An 18,117-nucleotide genomic window follows, 5' to 3' on the forward strand; every position below is an offset into this window, starting at 1 on the left:
TATTTGTTGTTAGAATGTTTCAAAAACATTTCCAAATATTCCACATTTTATTCGGTGGTAAAAAAAAAATAGCAGATCGTTTATTGAAAATATACATGAAAAATACACATGAAGATACACATGAGCACGGTCGCTTCTTTTGGGCTTATTTTCCTAGACCCGGTTGCTTGTTTCCGTCGCAAAACCTGGCAACACTGGTTTAACCACTTGTGTTTACAACACAGCTTGGAGTACGAGCGCAGCACCAGCGCCACATAATATATAAGGATTAAATACAATTATTTTAAATGCTCAGGAACATGGTGAATGAATGACAGCAAGTTAACGTTAACGTTTACCTCTTGCCCTTTTTCCACACCTTCTTAGAGGAAGATGGCAAGGCATTGCTAAGTTACAAAGTTAGCAGTCTGAAGCATTGTCACTCCGCATTAAACATGACTGATGCTTGGTAAGTTATCTAAACTAAATCACCCCCTATGTTTTCGGAATTCGGATACAATTACTGTTTCACTTCAGGGTCTTAGACAGGAGCATGATTACCTAGCTCTAACAGTGGTTCTCAACCTGGGGGTCCCCATATGATGTTGGGGGGTCCCTAGATGACAGTGAAGTGACAATTGAAGGACTTATAAGACCCTTTTAATACCTCAAAATAAGAAAGAAAAAGAAAAAGACCATCATTGCATCAAAAGTAATCAACAAACTATACTATTAAAAACTGGTAAAACATTGGCCAAATAGTCAAATTACATAAGAAAGAGTCAGAAATTGTGAAAATAGCTGTAATAATTGTGAAAATATCTCACAAGTGAGCTTGTAGATGTAATGCCTAAATGTAATGCCTACAATTCCAAGTGCTTGTCAGGGTGGGGGGTCCCTAGCCCTGGTCCAGAGCGTTCGAGAGAAGCTAGGGGGTCCCCAGTTCAAATATGATTACTTTGGTGGGCCCCGGCCTGAAAAGGTTGAGAACCAACTGCTCTAATAGCCAACATAAGGCTTGTAATAATCAGCAGCACCACAAATACCATCTATTGTACAATTACGTATTGTTGCACATTATGCTTGCTTTCTCTACAGTTCTGAGCCAGCTGGAGCCATCAAGGCAATTGACAGACAGTCAGTCCATCAAATCTGTTCTGGACAAGTTGTGCTGACCCTGTCCACTGCTGTCAAAGAGCTGGTAGAGAACAGCATTGATGCAGGGGCCACCAATATTGGTATGTATATAGATATATTGCAATTTCTGTCTGTCTGTCTATCTATCGGCTTCCATAATAAGACTTTATTAGATAGAAATAATGTTAATTTTATTTGCTATACTGAGGCAGATTATGATTTCAGTCATCTAGTCTGCACACATTTTATTCCTTCCCGTCTTGCATTTGCATGTCCTTATGTGTACTGAGTCTGAACTTCTGTGTAAATTAAGACAAGTTCTAATTCTAATACATATGTGTATACCTGTCCAATAAGTCTTATTCTGATGTTCCAGATGTCCGGTTGAAGGACTGTGGAGCCGAGCTTGTGGAAGTGACTGACAATGGCAAAGGAGTGGAGGAGGACAACTTTGAAGGATTGAGTAAGTGTCATCTTGTATTTGTACGGCAGTCTGGTATCAAAAAAATAAAAGTAATTAACAGGGAAATGGTCTTTGTTTATATGCGATATATGGCCGAAGCTGTAAATAGACAATGGCGTGTATTGACACCGTATTGACACTGGTCTGTGTTTGTGTCATTCCATTCATTATTCTTAGTCAAAATGTTGGCTGTTCTCTCTGATCAAGACAAACCATTCCCCTCTTTCTCCCAGCATTGAAGCATCACACATCAAAGATCAGGGATTTCTCTGACCTCATCCACGTGGAAACGTTTGGCTTCAGAGGTGAAGCCTTGAGCTCTTTATGTGCTCTGAGGTAAACCAACAAAGACCAACATTATAATCCGGAAATTTCTTTCATGATATGTGTTAAATGAGTGAAAAATAAAGATTTTGTTTCACAATTATATGATTAGTACACTAGTTCATAACTAGTTCTAACTACTGCATGTCTTTGGAGGGGGCTCTATATCCACCTAGTTACAGTATATAGGGAATTCATTTAAGTTTAAACTTAAATAATCATTCTGCATACAGACTACAAATTTGATCACGTTAATCACCCCAAAACGAACCCCTCTTTGCCAGTGACCTGAGTGTGGTGACATGCCATGAGTCGGCTCAGGTGGGGACCAAGCTGGTGTTTGACCATAATGGTGCCTTGGTGCAGAGGTGTCCCCACCCTCGACAGCAGGGCACCACCATCACCCTACAACAGCTCTTCTACACCCTGCCTGTGCGATACAAAGAGTTCCAACGCAACATAAAGAAGGTTAGTTTGTTTTGTCCCATTTAGGGACATCTAGAATGGAATCCCTACATTGGGGTTTGAAAGTATGATTATTTGATTATGAAGATATGATTTGCAATGTAATGCCCTTGTGGAATCTTCAATGAGGTTTTTGTTATAAGATTTACTTGTGTAAATCCTATGTGTATACAGTCCATACATAATTTAAATGTGTCCTTTATCTGCTCCAATACTCAATATAAAGGCTTTACTTTTTACGGTACCGTAGCCCAATGTAAAACACAATTTCATCAATCCAAAAGTGTGTGCGTGTGCGTGTGCGTATGTGTGTGTGTGTGTGTGTGTGTGTGTGTGTGTGTGTGTGTGCGCGCGTCCGCACGTGTGTGTATGTCACCAACTTGTACGTGTGTGCTAAGAAAAATTCCTGTTCTGATATTGATTTTGTGTTTTCAGGAGTACACTAAAATGATCCACGTACTCCAGTCATACTGTATTATTTCCAGTGGAGTGCGTATTACCTGTTCCAACCAGACTGGGCAAGGAAAACGCAGCCCGGTCCTCAGCACTAGTGGCAGCCAGAACATGAGGGACAACATAGGTGCCATATTTGGACCAAAGCAGGTTGGAGGATAACATAGTAGCATTTGGTGAACGTTTGGCTGAAAATACCTTACAGTAACATGAGTGAATGCAATGTAAGCAAAATGTCAGTTTTCGTACCATTCTTCTCAATTCAAGACGACATCAAGTGCTCATCACTATCTACAGTATGTCAGCAGTAGAATTGCATATTTTTCCTTTCCTGAAGACTTTTATCCCACTCTCTAATAACACAAAACCTTTATTTCTACAGATACAGAATCTGCTGCCTTTTCAGCAACTGCCCCCAGCAGAAAATATTAAGGAAGACTATGGACTCAATGGTACAGAATTACCCCAAAATCTCTTTACGTAAGTGAAGAAGATTGCTGTATTGTCAATCTATGCAACAAAAGTTTTATTCTTCTATACTTCTATTATTCACTTCGACATGCACCATTTGTATTCCTTAATCTACGATCAAGAGACAGAGTATTTACACATATAAATGGCCTGTGTTGCAGCATCACTGGCTTTGTGTCACGAGGAGACCATGGTGTCGGGAGAAGTGCCACAGACAGACAGTTCTTTTTCATCAACAACCGGCCATGTGATCCCACTAAGGTATTAATTAAAATGTGTTCTAATTGTAAGCGTATGTGGCTGTATTTTGGGCCCAACTTATGTTTTTTTTTCTCTCTCTCTCATAGGTGATCAAAATTGTAAATGAAGTATATCACATGTTTAACAGGCATCAGTATCCGTTTGTTGCCTTGAACATAGCAGTTGCCTCAGGTAAGACCAATACACCCATATCAAAAAAGAGGTTCATCATTACTTATCATAAAAACATACCCGCTCTTGACAAACTCATGAATACCTTTTTATGCAATTTGAAGGTTGAATGGTGAGCTCAGCCTAGTTTAGCTCAATTCATGGATGTCTATAGAATCAAATAACAGCTCATCTCAACAGTAGGGAAATAGACCTTATCCAAAGTCGAGGGTTTGTACTTGTTAATCTAGCGTTAACCATTAAAAAAGGTTTTCACAAGTTAAGTACATACAGACTCCTAACTATTACATTATAGTTTTAAGTACTTTTTCCTAAATACGCCTATTGTATTTATCCACCTTGGTTGTTTGATTTAATCTCCTTTGCTAATGGTGAAATTGGCAACTTTATAAATATGTAAATTACAATGTGTAGTTTTGTTAGACCAGGTTACAGGTGGGGCTGGTCGGTATGTACAAAATACAAATTCTTCACGAAGTACCTTGATATTGATCTTGTGCTGGATATTGTGGGGATAACTATCGGTGCTTTCACAAAGTATTTACACAATGATAATAAACCAGATCCTATATCCTCAGAAAACATCATTCTAAGCTTCTTGTATTTTATTTGGTGGTGCTTCTCCAGAGTGTGTCGATGTTAACGTCACTCCAGACAAGCGCCAGATCTTTCTCCAGGAGGAGAAACTCCTGCTGGCCACTCTGAAGACCTCTCTCATCGCCATGTATGAGACTGGAGTCAATAAGATCAACCTCAATCATATACCCATCCTCAGCACTAGTAAGAACAAATGTTAAGGCTTATTAATTAATGGATAAGAATAGTAATATTATTGATTCTCACTTTGTTTATGATTAATGTTGGGGACTGGTGAATGCACTAATAAAAATGCAGAGATTTTACTTTTTGTTTCTTTCTCTAGATGCCCACAAACTTGTGAAAACGAGGTCTGAATCTGAACAATTTCAGGTGGTCCCATCTGACGAGAACATTTCAGAACCTGGAGAGGATTCTGAATCGGTGTTCCAAAGTCCCAAATCATCTCTTAACCTGGCTGGGCTGAAAGCTGCTTTCTCAATGCATCACGGTTCCAGCAATGGGACCAAGTCAAGTGCTCCCAAAGCTACAAACAGTGGACCAATGCAGAAGACGCTGCAGTCATTCTTTAAGGGTTCAGAAAAGACTTCCGCCCACAGTTCAACGATAAAATCCCCTGTTAAATCCACCAGAGATTTAACAAAATCTTCCCTAGTGGGGAGGTCAGTACTAGATGGGTTCAGGTATGGAAGGACCCCACAAAGTGACGTAGACAATGGAAAAGATGATACCTTGCCTGAATGTTCCTCCATTTTACCATCACCAGCTAGCCCCTGTTCGGGTTCAGAGCTCAACTCTCCCAATCTGGCAACTGACACACCTAGCAACAAACACGAGACATTTGAGGAATCCTTGGACACGCCTCAGAATGTCCCGGAACAGCCAGACACACAGACTGAACCATGTTCTTCCAGTGAAGACTCCAGCCAGACCCCAAGGGCCAAAAGACCCAGAAAAGAGGATCTGCCTGTAGAGGAGAGATCCGCCACTCACCCACTCTCTTCTGAGGACTCTTCCGTGTCCAGTGTGGATGCTCCCATACGTTTAAGGAAGAGGACACTGCCACTCCATTTCTCTTTCCACGAGTTGACGGGGAGGTTGAAGAGGCTGCAGGAGCAGAAGACAGCGAAAGCCGACAAAGGTCTGAAGTACAGGCGCTTCAGGGCTAAGATCAGTCCTGGAGAGAACCAGAGTGCAGAGGATGAGCTCAAGAAGGAGATTGGGTGGGATATTGATGTGTTGACCATACGTTCCCTCATGTCTTCTGCAATACTGTTCTGTGATACTTGGACTAGTTGGACTAGACTAGTATACCATTTCATTATGGATTACAAACACTAAATACATGCTACCCTTTCATTTAAGACATAGACATTACCTTATTATGCAGAACAGGTTAGAAGAACATATCTGGAGAAGCAAGCAAGTAACATTTAGCATTAGGACCTAAAAACCACTGAAATTGCTTTCTCTCATTTCTGCAGTAAGGACATGTTCAAAGACATGGAGATCATTGGTCAGTTTAACCTGGGCTTCATCATCACAAAGTTCAAGTCGGACCTCTTCATGATCGACCAGCACGCGACAGATGAGAAATACAACTTTGAGATGCTCCAGCAGCACACTGCCCTCCAAGGACAGAAACTCATAGCGTAAGGGCATGCTTATCTGTCTAGAGACGTTCCACATCTTTGCATTTCAGTAATTAGGTTGTTTGAAATTCCATTTCCTTTACAAAACCATGTTATTACCACTGTTTTTGATAGCTTGAGTAAGTTTTGCTTTGAATCCTGGTCCATTTTCAGGCCTCAGAATCTTCACCTTACTGCAGTCAGTGAGAATGTACTGATGGAGAACATTGAGATCTTCAGAAAGAATGGCTTTGAGTTCGTCATTGATGAGGATGGTATGCATAATTTAGAAAGAGGGAAAGTAGTACAAAGTACTTTGTTATATGACACTGGTTACTGTTGATTTCCTTGTGACAGCATATCATCATCACTGACGAGCAGAAACATTGTATCTCCATATTTCATCTTTTTATGTTTTTAAAAATATATATAAATTAATGCCCAATTTATACATTGTCATTTGACAATGTCGTGCAATTTTTTTTTCCAAAAATAGCCGATCTACAAGCTCACAATGCGAAAACAATTCAATTTCAATTTCCTGAAAAGTGGCGGTTTTGGACAAGGTTTCTGCCCGAAAGCGACAATATGCATATTCCCTGAAAGCATCAGGTCTGAAATGACATGCTTCTGAGAATACATGATGCCAATGGAAGGTCGAAACATTACTGATTGTGTTTGCAGCCCAGGTGATGCAGAGAGTGAAGCTGGTGTCCAAACCAACCAGTAAGAACTGGACGTTTGGCCCGGCGGACATCGAGGAGCTGATCTTCATGTTGAGTGACAGCCCAGGGGTCATGTGTCGCCCTTCTCGCGTCAGACAGATGTTTGCCTCCAGGTCCTGTAGGAAATCAGTGAGTTCATGTTGATCATTGAATTTGCTATGTAAATGAAAAGGAAATACATATTTATTTTTTAAGAGGGGCATGTGTAGAGGAAACAGTTTCCTATTAAGAGAATATTAAAAACCATACTGTATATACTTTGTTTGACTGTTTGGGCCCCCCGGGGGTCTATCCTTGGCCCCCTACGATTTCCCTCTACACTAAATCTCTTGAAAATAGCTTATCTACTATCTCAAAACTTGTCACAATGCGGCACGTTGTTAACTTGTAGATCTGCTATTCTTTCAGAATGTTCACCTACAGTATTATGACATGCTTGCACAGAATAGGAACATTAGTGTTCATGTGGTTAATTAAGAATATCTTTCCATAGGTTTTTTTTCAACAATTATATTTCATTTTACCTCCTAATGTCCTGTCTGATATTTGTGCTTGGCTGCATCCTCAGGTGATGATTGGTACTGCTTTGAGTGTCAGCGAGATGAAGAAGCTGGTAGTTCACATGGGAGAGATTGAACAGCCGTGGAACTGCCCGCATGGAAGGCCCACCATGAGACACCTGGCTAATTTGGATATGATTTCACAGGACTGAGGATACTGATTGTCTTGACACAAGTTTGTTTGTTAGAGGTAGTCTGATATATTGGATTGACCGATCCTATATTGAGCCCATATCTGCATTTTGTACCATAGCGGAATCGGTGGCTATTAAAGGAGATTTAATTTTTTCTCCGCAATTTCTTTCCCCTCAAATCTGTGATACAGTAGTGCTATATACAGTAGTGTTTGTGGTAACAAGGGTCTCCCCAGCTCTTTGATAAACAAAAAATAAATTTCAGGTGGGTCACCAAGTTCATCCAATCAGGAGAGAGAACCCATTTATAATCTCCAATTGTGTATTGTTTCAATTCCAACTGTCCGCTCATTTGTTAAAAAACACAATATTTGTGTTCTGTATCTTCTCTCATTGGATGAAACATTTGTTTTCTGTTAATGCAACAGCTGGAGAGACAACGAGACCCGAACACTAGCTTATATAGCAATTATAACTATAAAAGCTGTTCAACAATTATTTTAACAAAAAATATCACTGTACACCCTTTAATTTGCATTGTTATGTCTGTCTCCTGACAGCTGACCTGCAAGTTTTGTCAAACTGGTGTGTTTTCACTGTGCTTCGTGTATTAAAGTGTTCTTTTTTTATGTAGTGTGTGTGTTATTTAAAACTACTCTTCTCTTAAAACTACTTGTAGCCTACTAGGCCTACTTGGTGGCTTGTAATGTTCCACCAGAGAGTACACCTTTTTGAACTCTGACAGATCCCGAAGCGCAGTGGTATTCAACCTTTTCAGGCCGTGCCCCCCCCCCCCAAAATAATCATATTTGAACTTTGGACCCCCCACCCTGACAGGCACTTGGAATTGTAAAGGCGGTTACACACCGGCGAATGTGCGAATATACGCAAAATTCAGACTCGTTCCGAATAATTAAAAGACGCTTTTTCGCTTCGCTTTTCCGCTTTTTCGCGCCATGTACGCTTGCATTGACTTTATAAGGTTTTTTAAAAAAGCGTATTATTCGCACGAAAAAATCGCCCCGGTGTGTAAGGACCTTTAGAGTTGAGGTATTAACTTTAGTTTTTCGGTTCCACAGATACATTTATTTGAATTGTTTGCCTCATTCTTATATTGTTTGACAATTTGGCCAATCTTTGACCAGTTTTATAGTAGGTTGTTGATTAATTTTATGCAATAGTGGTCTTTTTTCTTTTCTTTTTTGAGGTATCAAAAAGGTCTTAAGAGTCCTTAAAGGTAGGGTAAGTGATATTTTTGGGTATATACATTTTCTGGTAGGTGTCAAAATCTCAGCCAATCAGGAGAAAATACCCATTTTTAAGCTTTATTTTTATAGTGTTCCAGTTCTAATTGTGTCTGCTCATTTCTTAGTGTAATCACTTCCAATTTCACTTGTTTAATCTATATCCTGATTGAGTTCTCTATCCTGATTGGATAAAAATGAAACTGAAACTGAAACGAAAATGCATTTTCTGTTTTATAAAGAGCTGGAGAGACATGGAGACTCCTTATATGGACAGGACACTCTATATTAACGAGCACTATCAGAACATAGATCCATTTTGCAATTATTTGAATAATTGCAAATCACTTACCCTACCTTTAAGTTGTCACTTCACTGTCATCTGGGGACCCCCCTGGTGGTCCCGACCCACAGGTTGAGAACCACTGCCGTAACGTTGCTATGGAGACGATTGTTTTGGACATCGGTGCAGTCTGAGAACCCCGCTTATTCAATGGCAAAGGGCGATAAAAAGAAGAAAACAAAGGGTGCTGATAAAGCTACTACACCCGAGTTAACGGAGAGTAAGATCTTGTCGGATGGTTCTGTCAGTTTTGTGTTGGAACCAGGTGTCGAACACGAACAGGAGTCGGAACAACAGTCAAATTTGACAACCTCGTTCACTTCGCAAGTCGACCCGATAACTAACAACCTGCCGGAGAAAAACCAAGAGATATATGAACTTCCTGACCTTTCTGATATTATTGTTAAGAGGTAAATCGGTATTAATTAAATATAATTCAAAGATGAAGTAATGACATGTTTAGCCTATGTAGCCCTGAAACACGACTGTTATATATTATATGACAGTCATGGATGTCATGAACTTCAACCTACATAAACCTTCAGATTTCAAATATTTAGTGCTTACCCCATGGCCACGGATGTTACAATTATGTCCGGTTCTCAGAAGTACCCGTATCTTCCGTATTGTTCAATAAAAAGTATTTTAATCCGATCGATGGCCATTTTCTCCGTATTTCCTCCATATGCTTTCAACTACGTGACCCTATCGGTTGGGAGGTGTACTGCTCTCTGATACATAATAATTATGATAAAATGACCACCGATCGGATTAAAATGCTTTTTATTGAACAATACGGAAATTACGGGTACCTTTGAGGACCCGTACATAATTGTAACATCCATGGCCATAGGATAAGCACTTTATATTTGAAATTTGAACGTTTATGTAGATGTACAGGCTATAAATGGAGAAAGTGCAAACACCAGGTTGAAGTTCATCCATGACGGTCGTGACAGACGACCATCGTGTGATCCATGGCTAGCCTATACAGTTTCTCAGGGACAGGTGGTGGACGTGGACTTGCCTTCAGGAAATATGAACTTACATTTTACACTGACAGGTATGAAGGAGAAAAGTGTAAAGACCGTTTTCATGGAGAAGGTGTTGCATATTTTCAAGGAGGCCATGTGTACAAGGTAGGCTCCTTAAAATTAAATTAAATAGCGCACCTTGATGTGAACTTGTGAAGTTTGTAAGGAAATTTGATTAACTTAACATCAGCAAAGCCCGCCTTGCTCAAATATTAACTGATTAATATTTATGTTTCTCTGAAGGGTATGTTTTCAGAAGGACTCATGCATGGGCGTGGTGTCTACATGTGGGAAAATGGAGTGAAATATGAGGTATATTATTATTATTATTTATTATTATAAAGTGATGGCCATTAATTCACAAACTTTGACATATAAAGAAAAAAACTAAGGGAACTAATCTTTCTAATGTGACAGGGGGAGTTTGTGTCTAATGTGCCCATGGGCCATGGAAAATACACCTGGTTGGATGGAAGCACCTATGAGGGAGAGGTGTTCAACGCCATACAACATGGGGTTGGAACCCACAAGTGTGCCTCTGTGATATTCAGAGGGACATGGCATCGTGGCAAAAGACATGGCAAGGTATGATTTTCCAACTAGGCCTCTAACCCTTTCTTAATCAAAAGAATACTTGCTTGCTACTAGGTATTTTCTGCACTGCCACTGGTGTATTATGAAACCCAATTTGCCCTATGTTATACTTAAAACATTTATTTTAAAGAAAATGATTAGAATGTTTATGAAATATAATGACATGCCTAAAATAGGGACGCCAGGTTGAAACTGACTCATGCAAAAACTAATGTGTTTAACTGTTGCTTATTATTAGGGTACAATCCATTACAACCGGGATGCAACATCCTGGTTTGACGGAGACTGGGTGCATAACAACATAGAGGGATGGGGAGTGAGACGGTATGCACTGAAAAAACAAAGACAAAGCACAGTTAGTTAGTTTGCCTTTGTTTGAATACTGTCCTTGATATGACATTACACGAGGCCCATCATGCAGTATTTGAATTTCCAATGAAAATGATCATGAACACGATAATGACATCTGTTTCCTAACAGCTACCCATCAGGTAACCTTTATGAGGGTGAGTGGAAGAACAACCAAAGGCACGGTGAGGGAACTATGAAGTGGCTACACCTGAAGCAGGAATACAGTGGGACATGGCACAACGGTGTTCAGGTATGAAAGAAAACATCAATATACACTGCTAAATCCGGCGTGATATTTTAACGCAGACAGTGTATAAATGTAACTAAGTGAATGGGTCCAACTGGTTCCATTTGTACACTCTGATTACAATTATTTTCCTGTGTAAAGTTCTCATTTTTCATTTTACTTTTATATCAGATGATGATCACCTTTATTTATTGTAGCCTATATTATATATTTGTTTCACTTGCATCTTTAAGTTGGACACTATGTAGCTAAATTGTGTTTTTTTTTATTGGAACTGTGTCCTCCTATAGCCTATTGTTTCGGCAGAGTGCAGATCCACCTTCTGTATTTTAGTAAATTTGAGGGATTCCTGCGAGGTCATATAATTCATGTAAGTCCACAGATTCTCTTCCCTGTAGTTGGTTATATTACAGTATGTTCTATTGTCTTGCTTGTCAGCATGGGAAAGGCACACATACCTGGTTCCTGAAGCGAAAGCCTGGCTCCCAGTACCCCCAGAGAAATGAGTACAGGGGGGAGTTTGTCCAAGGTCAGAGGCATGGACGTGGCACCTTCTATTATGCCGGTGGGGCCCTCTACCAAGGAGGATGGAAGCACAATACAAAACACGGACAGGTAAAAATCGATCTGCTGGCGTCTGCAATTCCCTAAATATCATTATTTTGTACTCTTCTATTGATTCCAGTATTCAAAGTTGAGATATATTAAAGTGATGAGTTTGACGTATGACAGCAGCAAAAATGTGCAAGCTCAAAATACATTGCGATGCAATATGTTTTGAGCTGACGACCAACGTGTGATGGACTATAAATTAAGAATATAGGCCTAGGCTTTTTAAGAATCTTGACCTATAATGACATACCCAGAATAGGGATGCTATCATGCTAGGGTTCATATCATGGTTAATTGGAGATTCTAAAAGTGACTCAAATGTTTGTGTCGCAGGGAAAGTTCATATTCAAGAACGGACGTGTTTTTGAAGGGGAGTTTGTGGATGATCACATGGCAGAGTTCCCTTCCTTCTGTTTGGATGGTTCAAAGACGCCCAACCTCAGTGGGATCAGAACTCATACTCCCCTCCCCGAAGACTGTAAACCAATTTCCATTGTTTAGTGAATGTGTCTTACATGCTACTGTATATGTGTTTTATTATGGATAGGTAGTATGCTTTAGGTCCTGCTACAAATCAAATGTATCATTTGTGACAATAAAATCTTGAAAATGAAGTTGACTCTCTAGTCTAGTGAATAACAAGTATAGAGGAAGTGGAGTGGAGGTATTAGACCTTCTATTGACTGAGTCTACTGAGTGTCATTAATGAGTGTGGTGTATGTTGTCGTAGGCATATGTCCCAGGAGGCTGTGGGGCTCAGATAGTGACTCGGTGGTGCTCGGGCCGGACGTGGCTCTGGATATTGGATCTCTGCTGGAGAAAGTCCCCAGCAGCCAGAGGGATGTGGAGCGCAAACAGGTCTGGTCACATTTCACAGATAATTGTCAATGTATGCTGTCAAGGTTTGAAGAAAAAAAATAACTTTTCATTTAGAATTCCTGCTGCTAATTTGGTCAACACATCAATATACTGTATAACTAAATAATTGCCCACAAATCAATCAGTCAAATAATTTCTCAAATCAGTGTATAACTCAGGCTTTAGGGTTACAGTTAAAAAGGACAAAAACTTATAAAATTGGCGTCCTAAAATGTTCCCATCCTCACAAGTATAGTAATACAAATGTGTGTGTGTGTGTGTGTGTGTGTGTGTGTGTGTGTGTGTGTGTGTGTGTGTGTGTGTGTGTGTATGTGTGCGTGAAACAGGTGGAGTTCGTGGTCCTTCGACACATCTCTGAGCTGAGGTCTATCTACAGTTTCTACAGCAGCCTTGGTCACCCTCAGTTGCCAGACAACACCTTCCTGCTGTCGCGCCTGCAATTCTGGCGTCTGCTGAAAGACTGCTACATCCACCATCATGACATCACTCTGGCACAAGTAGACCGCCTCATCAGAGGTGAGGGGACCCTTGCTGTTTCAGTCATATAGTATTATATCGGCTCAATACATTGTGTGCGATTGTATTTCGCAATTTTGCTACAGTTGAGAACAGTAAATACATATGTGTTATATGGTGAAAATCTTGCTCTTGTAAGCAAGTGTAACATTAACTCTAATGATCATGTGTGTGGATGTTCTCAGAGGAAGTCCCTCCAGAAGAAGAGGTCCACTCTCCCTTCACTGCCATGCTTCTACGCACATTCATCAGCTGTGTGGTAGTTCTGGCCTACCACATGTACCATGAGGGCATACAGTGAGTACTGAAACCTCTGTAACTCTGACATGGGAACAATACAACGTCCACACTGTTATTTTAACTCTGAAAGCGTACAAATGTAACCAAATGGATGGATCAATGGGATCAGAACTCACGTTCCCTGCCCCAAAGATTGTAAACCGATTTCAATTGAACCCATTTGGTTACATTTAGCTATAATCTCAGTTACAAATGGATACATTAACACTGAGCATTCTTCTGTGCAATAAAGAGCAACGTACAGTATGTCTTTCATTGTCCCAGGTCATCAAACAGTATTTTGGTGGCATGCTTTTCCAAGCTGATGAATGACAACATCCTTCCTAATGCAAAGAATGTAAAAGGTGCATACAGCATTCACATTCCACCACATAGGCTTACTATACACACAGATGACTATATACGTACTGTACACGTACAAGGACACGTCCAGTGACTGCAATCTCACCCTTCCTAAAATTCTAAACCTTTATTTTGATTCAGGGCTTCTGTTCAGTAACCCAGTTCATGCAGTGGTTACTGTGAACTACACAGAGAGGTGCTGGGAGATCTATCAGGCCTTTAGTGTAGTCAAGCCAGCATCCTCAGCTGACCGCACCATGACCTGCAGGCACCTTGTGTGGATGTTTAAGGTAACCTTTTTACTCCTCTGAACACTACATTGGTGAGCACAGACTACTTTCTGACTGGGCTGTATAGTATGGACAGTCCAGTACTCTTTAGATACCTCAATAAAGGTAGGCCTATATCGTGTGCAGAGCACGTCTTAAACAATATGAGGTCAGAAAACAATGCGATATGTCTTTTATTTTCCTGAACCGAATATTTTACTAAGTTTAACTGTTTATTCATATACTTGTTCTCATTGACTTCAATGCATTCCATCAATCCTCCAGCTCCAGTTTGCCTCCCAGTGCCTGGAACGTGTTCTGTGTGATCTCTCCTTTTTTAATATAGTCATTGAGGTGGTGTAGGGAATTAAGAATGATAGGTGTGGTTTAATTACTTTTCGTTAAGGTTAGACATTGTTTGTAGGTCAAGTTTATATATGGGATTGGTGTGGTGATGATAAGATTCTGGGCAGGGTGTTCCATGCCTACACTTCCTAGGATATAGCACTAACCAACAGAGAAATAGGGCTGGAAGTATGGCATGTGTTAACTGCAGCAGGGCGCCACCCTGTGGCTCTCTGCATGCAGCCGCCAAGAAACCACATCCCACTACCACACGTTTCTATTGTTTAAGTCATTTGTTAATTGATTCATCCTAAACCAGAATGTTAAAGTCCGTTTTTAAACAATCAATGTTTCTCACCGAAATCAGGATCTTGGTCTGTTTGACGCCAAGCTGACCACAGGAAAATTATTGAAGATCATGAGTGCAGAGAACATTGACACCGGAAACTGGTCCTGTTACAATCTGGATCTAGAGGTGAGCTCTTCTGTTCTAACAATATCTATGCTTTGTTACAAATGAGAAAACATATAAGTTTAACGTTTCATGGTTTGACAACAAATACAAAATAAATCAAAGTAATATTTTTCAGAATAGATACAATTGATGTACTTACATCATATAGTAGCCTACAAATCAACGGCAAAAGCTTGACTTGTTGCTTGCGTGCACGCAAGAAACAACTGTGCAGTCGGCCTACACTTCTATCCAGTAAATCTCCCTCTCCTGCTCATTAATATTTTACCTGTATCTACTTCTTTATTCCTTGTAGATTACATTCCTGGAGTTCTTAGAAGCTCTCCTAGCCTGTGCTGAAGTGAAGAGCCAGCTGATTTGTCAAGATAGACAGCAAAAGCCCTGTTCAGACATAGAGGCCATAAGACATCCACATTTGGTTAGGACCTTTCATATTCCCTAGTCTTCTCTCCCTCTGTGTATACTAGAATGTCATTCTCTTGTCTCACTATAACACCAAACCCTTTCACCCTCTTTGGTTTGATCACTGATTCAATTGTGTGTGTACTGCAATTTCGGCAAAAGGTTAAGGTGGGACACATTCCTAGTTCGAAACAAGTTGAGTTAAAGTGGGTCTCATGGAAGATGTTTGTTCATGCAGGCTGCAGCTAGAGTGAAGTCTCCCATCTCTCCTGATATCGCCAGCTCCAAATCAGTGGAGGTTTGTCAAGTCTGAAATTTCTATTTTCTGTTTCTCTTTTTCCGTCTTTAGTCGTTTCACTGTAAATCTTGAAATATTATGCAATACCTCTACAAAATTGATAATCACTCATTTATGAAATTGTGTTCTTCACACATCTTTTACCAATATTTGCATTTCAGATGTAGATGCCTGCCATTATTTAAATTAAATAACAGCTTCTTAGATAGACCGACCCTAATTTATCCCATGAGTGAAATGAATGTGTCATATCATATTTCCTACTGTACTTCTCTACACAGACAGCCAGGTCCAGAGACATTCTGCAGTTGTCCTCTTCCGAGTACACTTTGTCCCAGCATAATCTCAGTCCTGTAGCCACCTCTCAGACAGCAGGTTGTTTTTTCAATATACACACCGATACCATTTGTGTCACATTGTGACATATGCATATTGTGCTGCACTTTTTGATTAATATGTACAGACGCAGTTCTGAAACACATTTTCACTCTGTAGTTATGTAAGTGTATGCTTGTGCTGAGTGTGTACGGTAATGTGCGGCAAACATACAACTTACAGCATGTCTTTGATTAAACTGAACCACACTAAGGCAACATTTGCATATCAGCAGAGGTGATTGGAATTTGATTCCAATCTTTAAAGAACACTGTTCTAACTACAAATCCTTACATTAAACGATGTCACCGTTTTTTTTGTGTGTGCATTTCTCAGCGATGGCCACTGATTCTGCCACACAGTCATCAGAGGTCCATAAAAAGGAGGAAACTTCTCTTCAGAAGGAGTTGCTGGCTATACACAGCACAGGTACTGTACACTGAACAAGGATTGTGTCAAACATAAAGTATATGGGCATAATCTATACTTTGTCCTACAATACAAAAATTACTTATACGTAGTGACATGGTTGTGCAACAAAGTATAAATTAGGCTTTTAAATATTCCCTGCAAATCATGCTAATGTAAAAGGTTGTCCATGATTGTAACCAGAACCTGCAGAAAGGGCTGGCGAGGAAGTGAAAGTGATGGGAGTTGGCGGTCCAGAGGCTCATGGTGATGAAATGGATCAGTGGATCCAGAGGACGCACCAGTTCTTCAGCCAGCTCTTCTTCCCTGCGTACGACTACAGCAGACTGCTGAGCTGGGAGGTGGAGGAGGAGCGGTTACGCCAGGAGGCCCAGAGACGCATCGGCCTGGCCAAGGTCTTAGACCAGGTAGTCTGGTTCAAACTAGGTGTAGAAACGTATGTAGAATATTTATATCTGAGGCAAATGAAACTATTTACTAGTCATTTCAAGTGATCTCTCCTGTTCCAGGCTGAGAGAGTGGAAGGAGGTACAGGAGAGGCGGCAGAAGGAGGAAGAGGAGGAGACGGCAGCAGAGAAAGCTGAGGGACAGGATGATGAAGTCAATTCATCCTCAGTGGCTCAGTCACCGATAGCATCACCATCTCTCCTGCAACTAAGACCCTCTGCTGGCACCGGACCCAGAAGGAAGAAATGAAATATCTTCAAATACTAAAGATTTTCAAATGGGCCCCGATCCAGAAAGGTTGAGAACCACTGCTTTTATCTAACCACCCCTTAGCTTTGATACCTGATGTACTAGTTCCAAAGGCCCCAATATCAAATGGTTGAAGTGCAGATACCCGTACACATTCCTCAAATGGTCACCGCTATCCTGCCAGTCCTTCCAACAAAAGGCGATTTACCAATATACAACTGTATTCAGACATAGCAAGTTTGGTTGCTACTATATATATATATATATATATATATATATATATATATATATGAAATTAATTCAAGGACCCCAACGGAAACAAGTCCGCAAGGACTTTTTTGGCCGGACCTTTTAGACAAAAGCATCATAAATGTAAATGTGTTGTTTTACATTATTTTGCCTAATAAAAATTTCAATCAAAACACTGCAATTATTGGATGCATTCTTGTCTTGTTTGACGTCAATATTTCCCAGACAAATACACAGAAGACGTATTTTTTTTTATCTCTCAGAACAGGTTTAGGTTGAATGAAATGAAAATTGCTTTAGTTCATGTGATTTGATCTTTTGTCTAAGCCCATTACTTCTCTTTACAGAGAGATTAAATCTCACAACAGATTTTTTTCAGGTTTAAGGCCACGTCCTAATCTGTGAAACAGCATGAAGCCCCCCTGTGATCATTAGAATTTTCTGGAAGATGGAACATGTTTTCTATGGCTAGTTTGACCACTTCAAATACAGAATAACCGAAAATAGGTAGTCTACAAGCTTACAGTGCATGATATGCTTTCAGGGAAGTCATGCTGACATCTATGGAATCCAAAAAAAAACTTATCCATGACAGTGTGACAGAGTTTAAGTGCACAAGTTCATTTAAAAATTAAAAGATAGATTGCAAAAGTCAATTGTAAAACAGACATCTTTATTTAAACCTTTCAACATTAAAAAGGCTTATCTGAACAATATGAGCCTCCCCAAAAAAAACAGGGGTAAAA

At 40.1% G+C, this 18,117-nt stretch overlaps 2 protein-coding genes across 2 annotated transcripts; both read left to right on the forward strand.

The window, feature by feature from the left end:
- The first annotated feature begins 234 nt into the window (after window positions 1-234).
- Window positions 235-7,905, forward strand: pms2 (PMS1 homolog 2, mismatch repair system component). Its single transcript, XM_080454428.1, has 15 exons — window positions 235-448; window positions 1,078-1,217; window positions 1,493-1,579; window positions 1,813-1,915; window positions 2,188-2,371; window positions 2,804-2,971; window positions 3,204-3,301; window positions 3,454-3,553; window positions 3,640-3,724; window positions 4,352-4,504; window positions 4,647-5,544; window positions 5,806-5,973; window positions 6,127-6,227; window positions 6,637-6,806; window positions 7,246-7,905. The coding sequence occupies exons 1-15, from the start codon at window positions 435-437 to the stop codon at window positions 7,387-7,389; spliced, it is 2,613 nt and encodes an 870-aa protein (XP_080310554.1). The 5' UTR covers window positions 235-434; the 3' UTR covers window positions 7,390-7,905.
- A 2,120-nt stretch (window positions 7,906-10,025) lies between these two features.
- Window positions 10,026-17,122, forward strand: rsph10b (radial spoke head 10 homolog B; the record flags this gene model as incomplete). The annotated part of the gene is made up of 18 exons (XM_080455687.1): window positions 10,026-10,097; window positions 10,236-10,304; window positions 10,410-10,577; window positions 10,825-10,910; window positions 11,067-11,187; window positions 11,623-11,799; window positions 12,130-12,274; window positions 12,527-12,654; window positions 13,002-13,191; window positions 13,377-13,488; window positions 13,756-13,835; window positions 13,975-14,123; window positions 14,815-14,922; window positions 15,218-15,340; window positions 15,904-15,997; window positions 16,334-16,426; window positions 16,610-16,841; window positions 16,936-17,122. Exons 2-18 carry the CDS (start codon window positions 10,239-10,241, stop codon window positions 17,120-17,122), a joined length of 2,259 nt encoding a protein of 752 aa, XP_080311813.1. The 5' UTR covers window positions 10,026-10,097; window positions 10,236-10,238.
- Window positions 17,123-18,117: the final 995 nt, after the last annotated feature.

The sequence above is a fragment of the Gymnoscopelus braueri genome (genome assembly GCF_963280865.1).
Source record: "Gymnoscopelus braueri genome assembly, chromosome: 17".
In the NCBI taxonomy this organism is placed as follows: Eukaryota; Metazoa; Chordata; class Actinopteri; order Myctophiformes; family Myctophidae; genus Gymnoscopelus; species Gymnoscopelus braueri.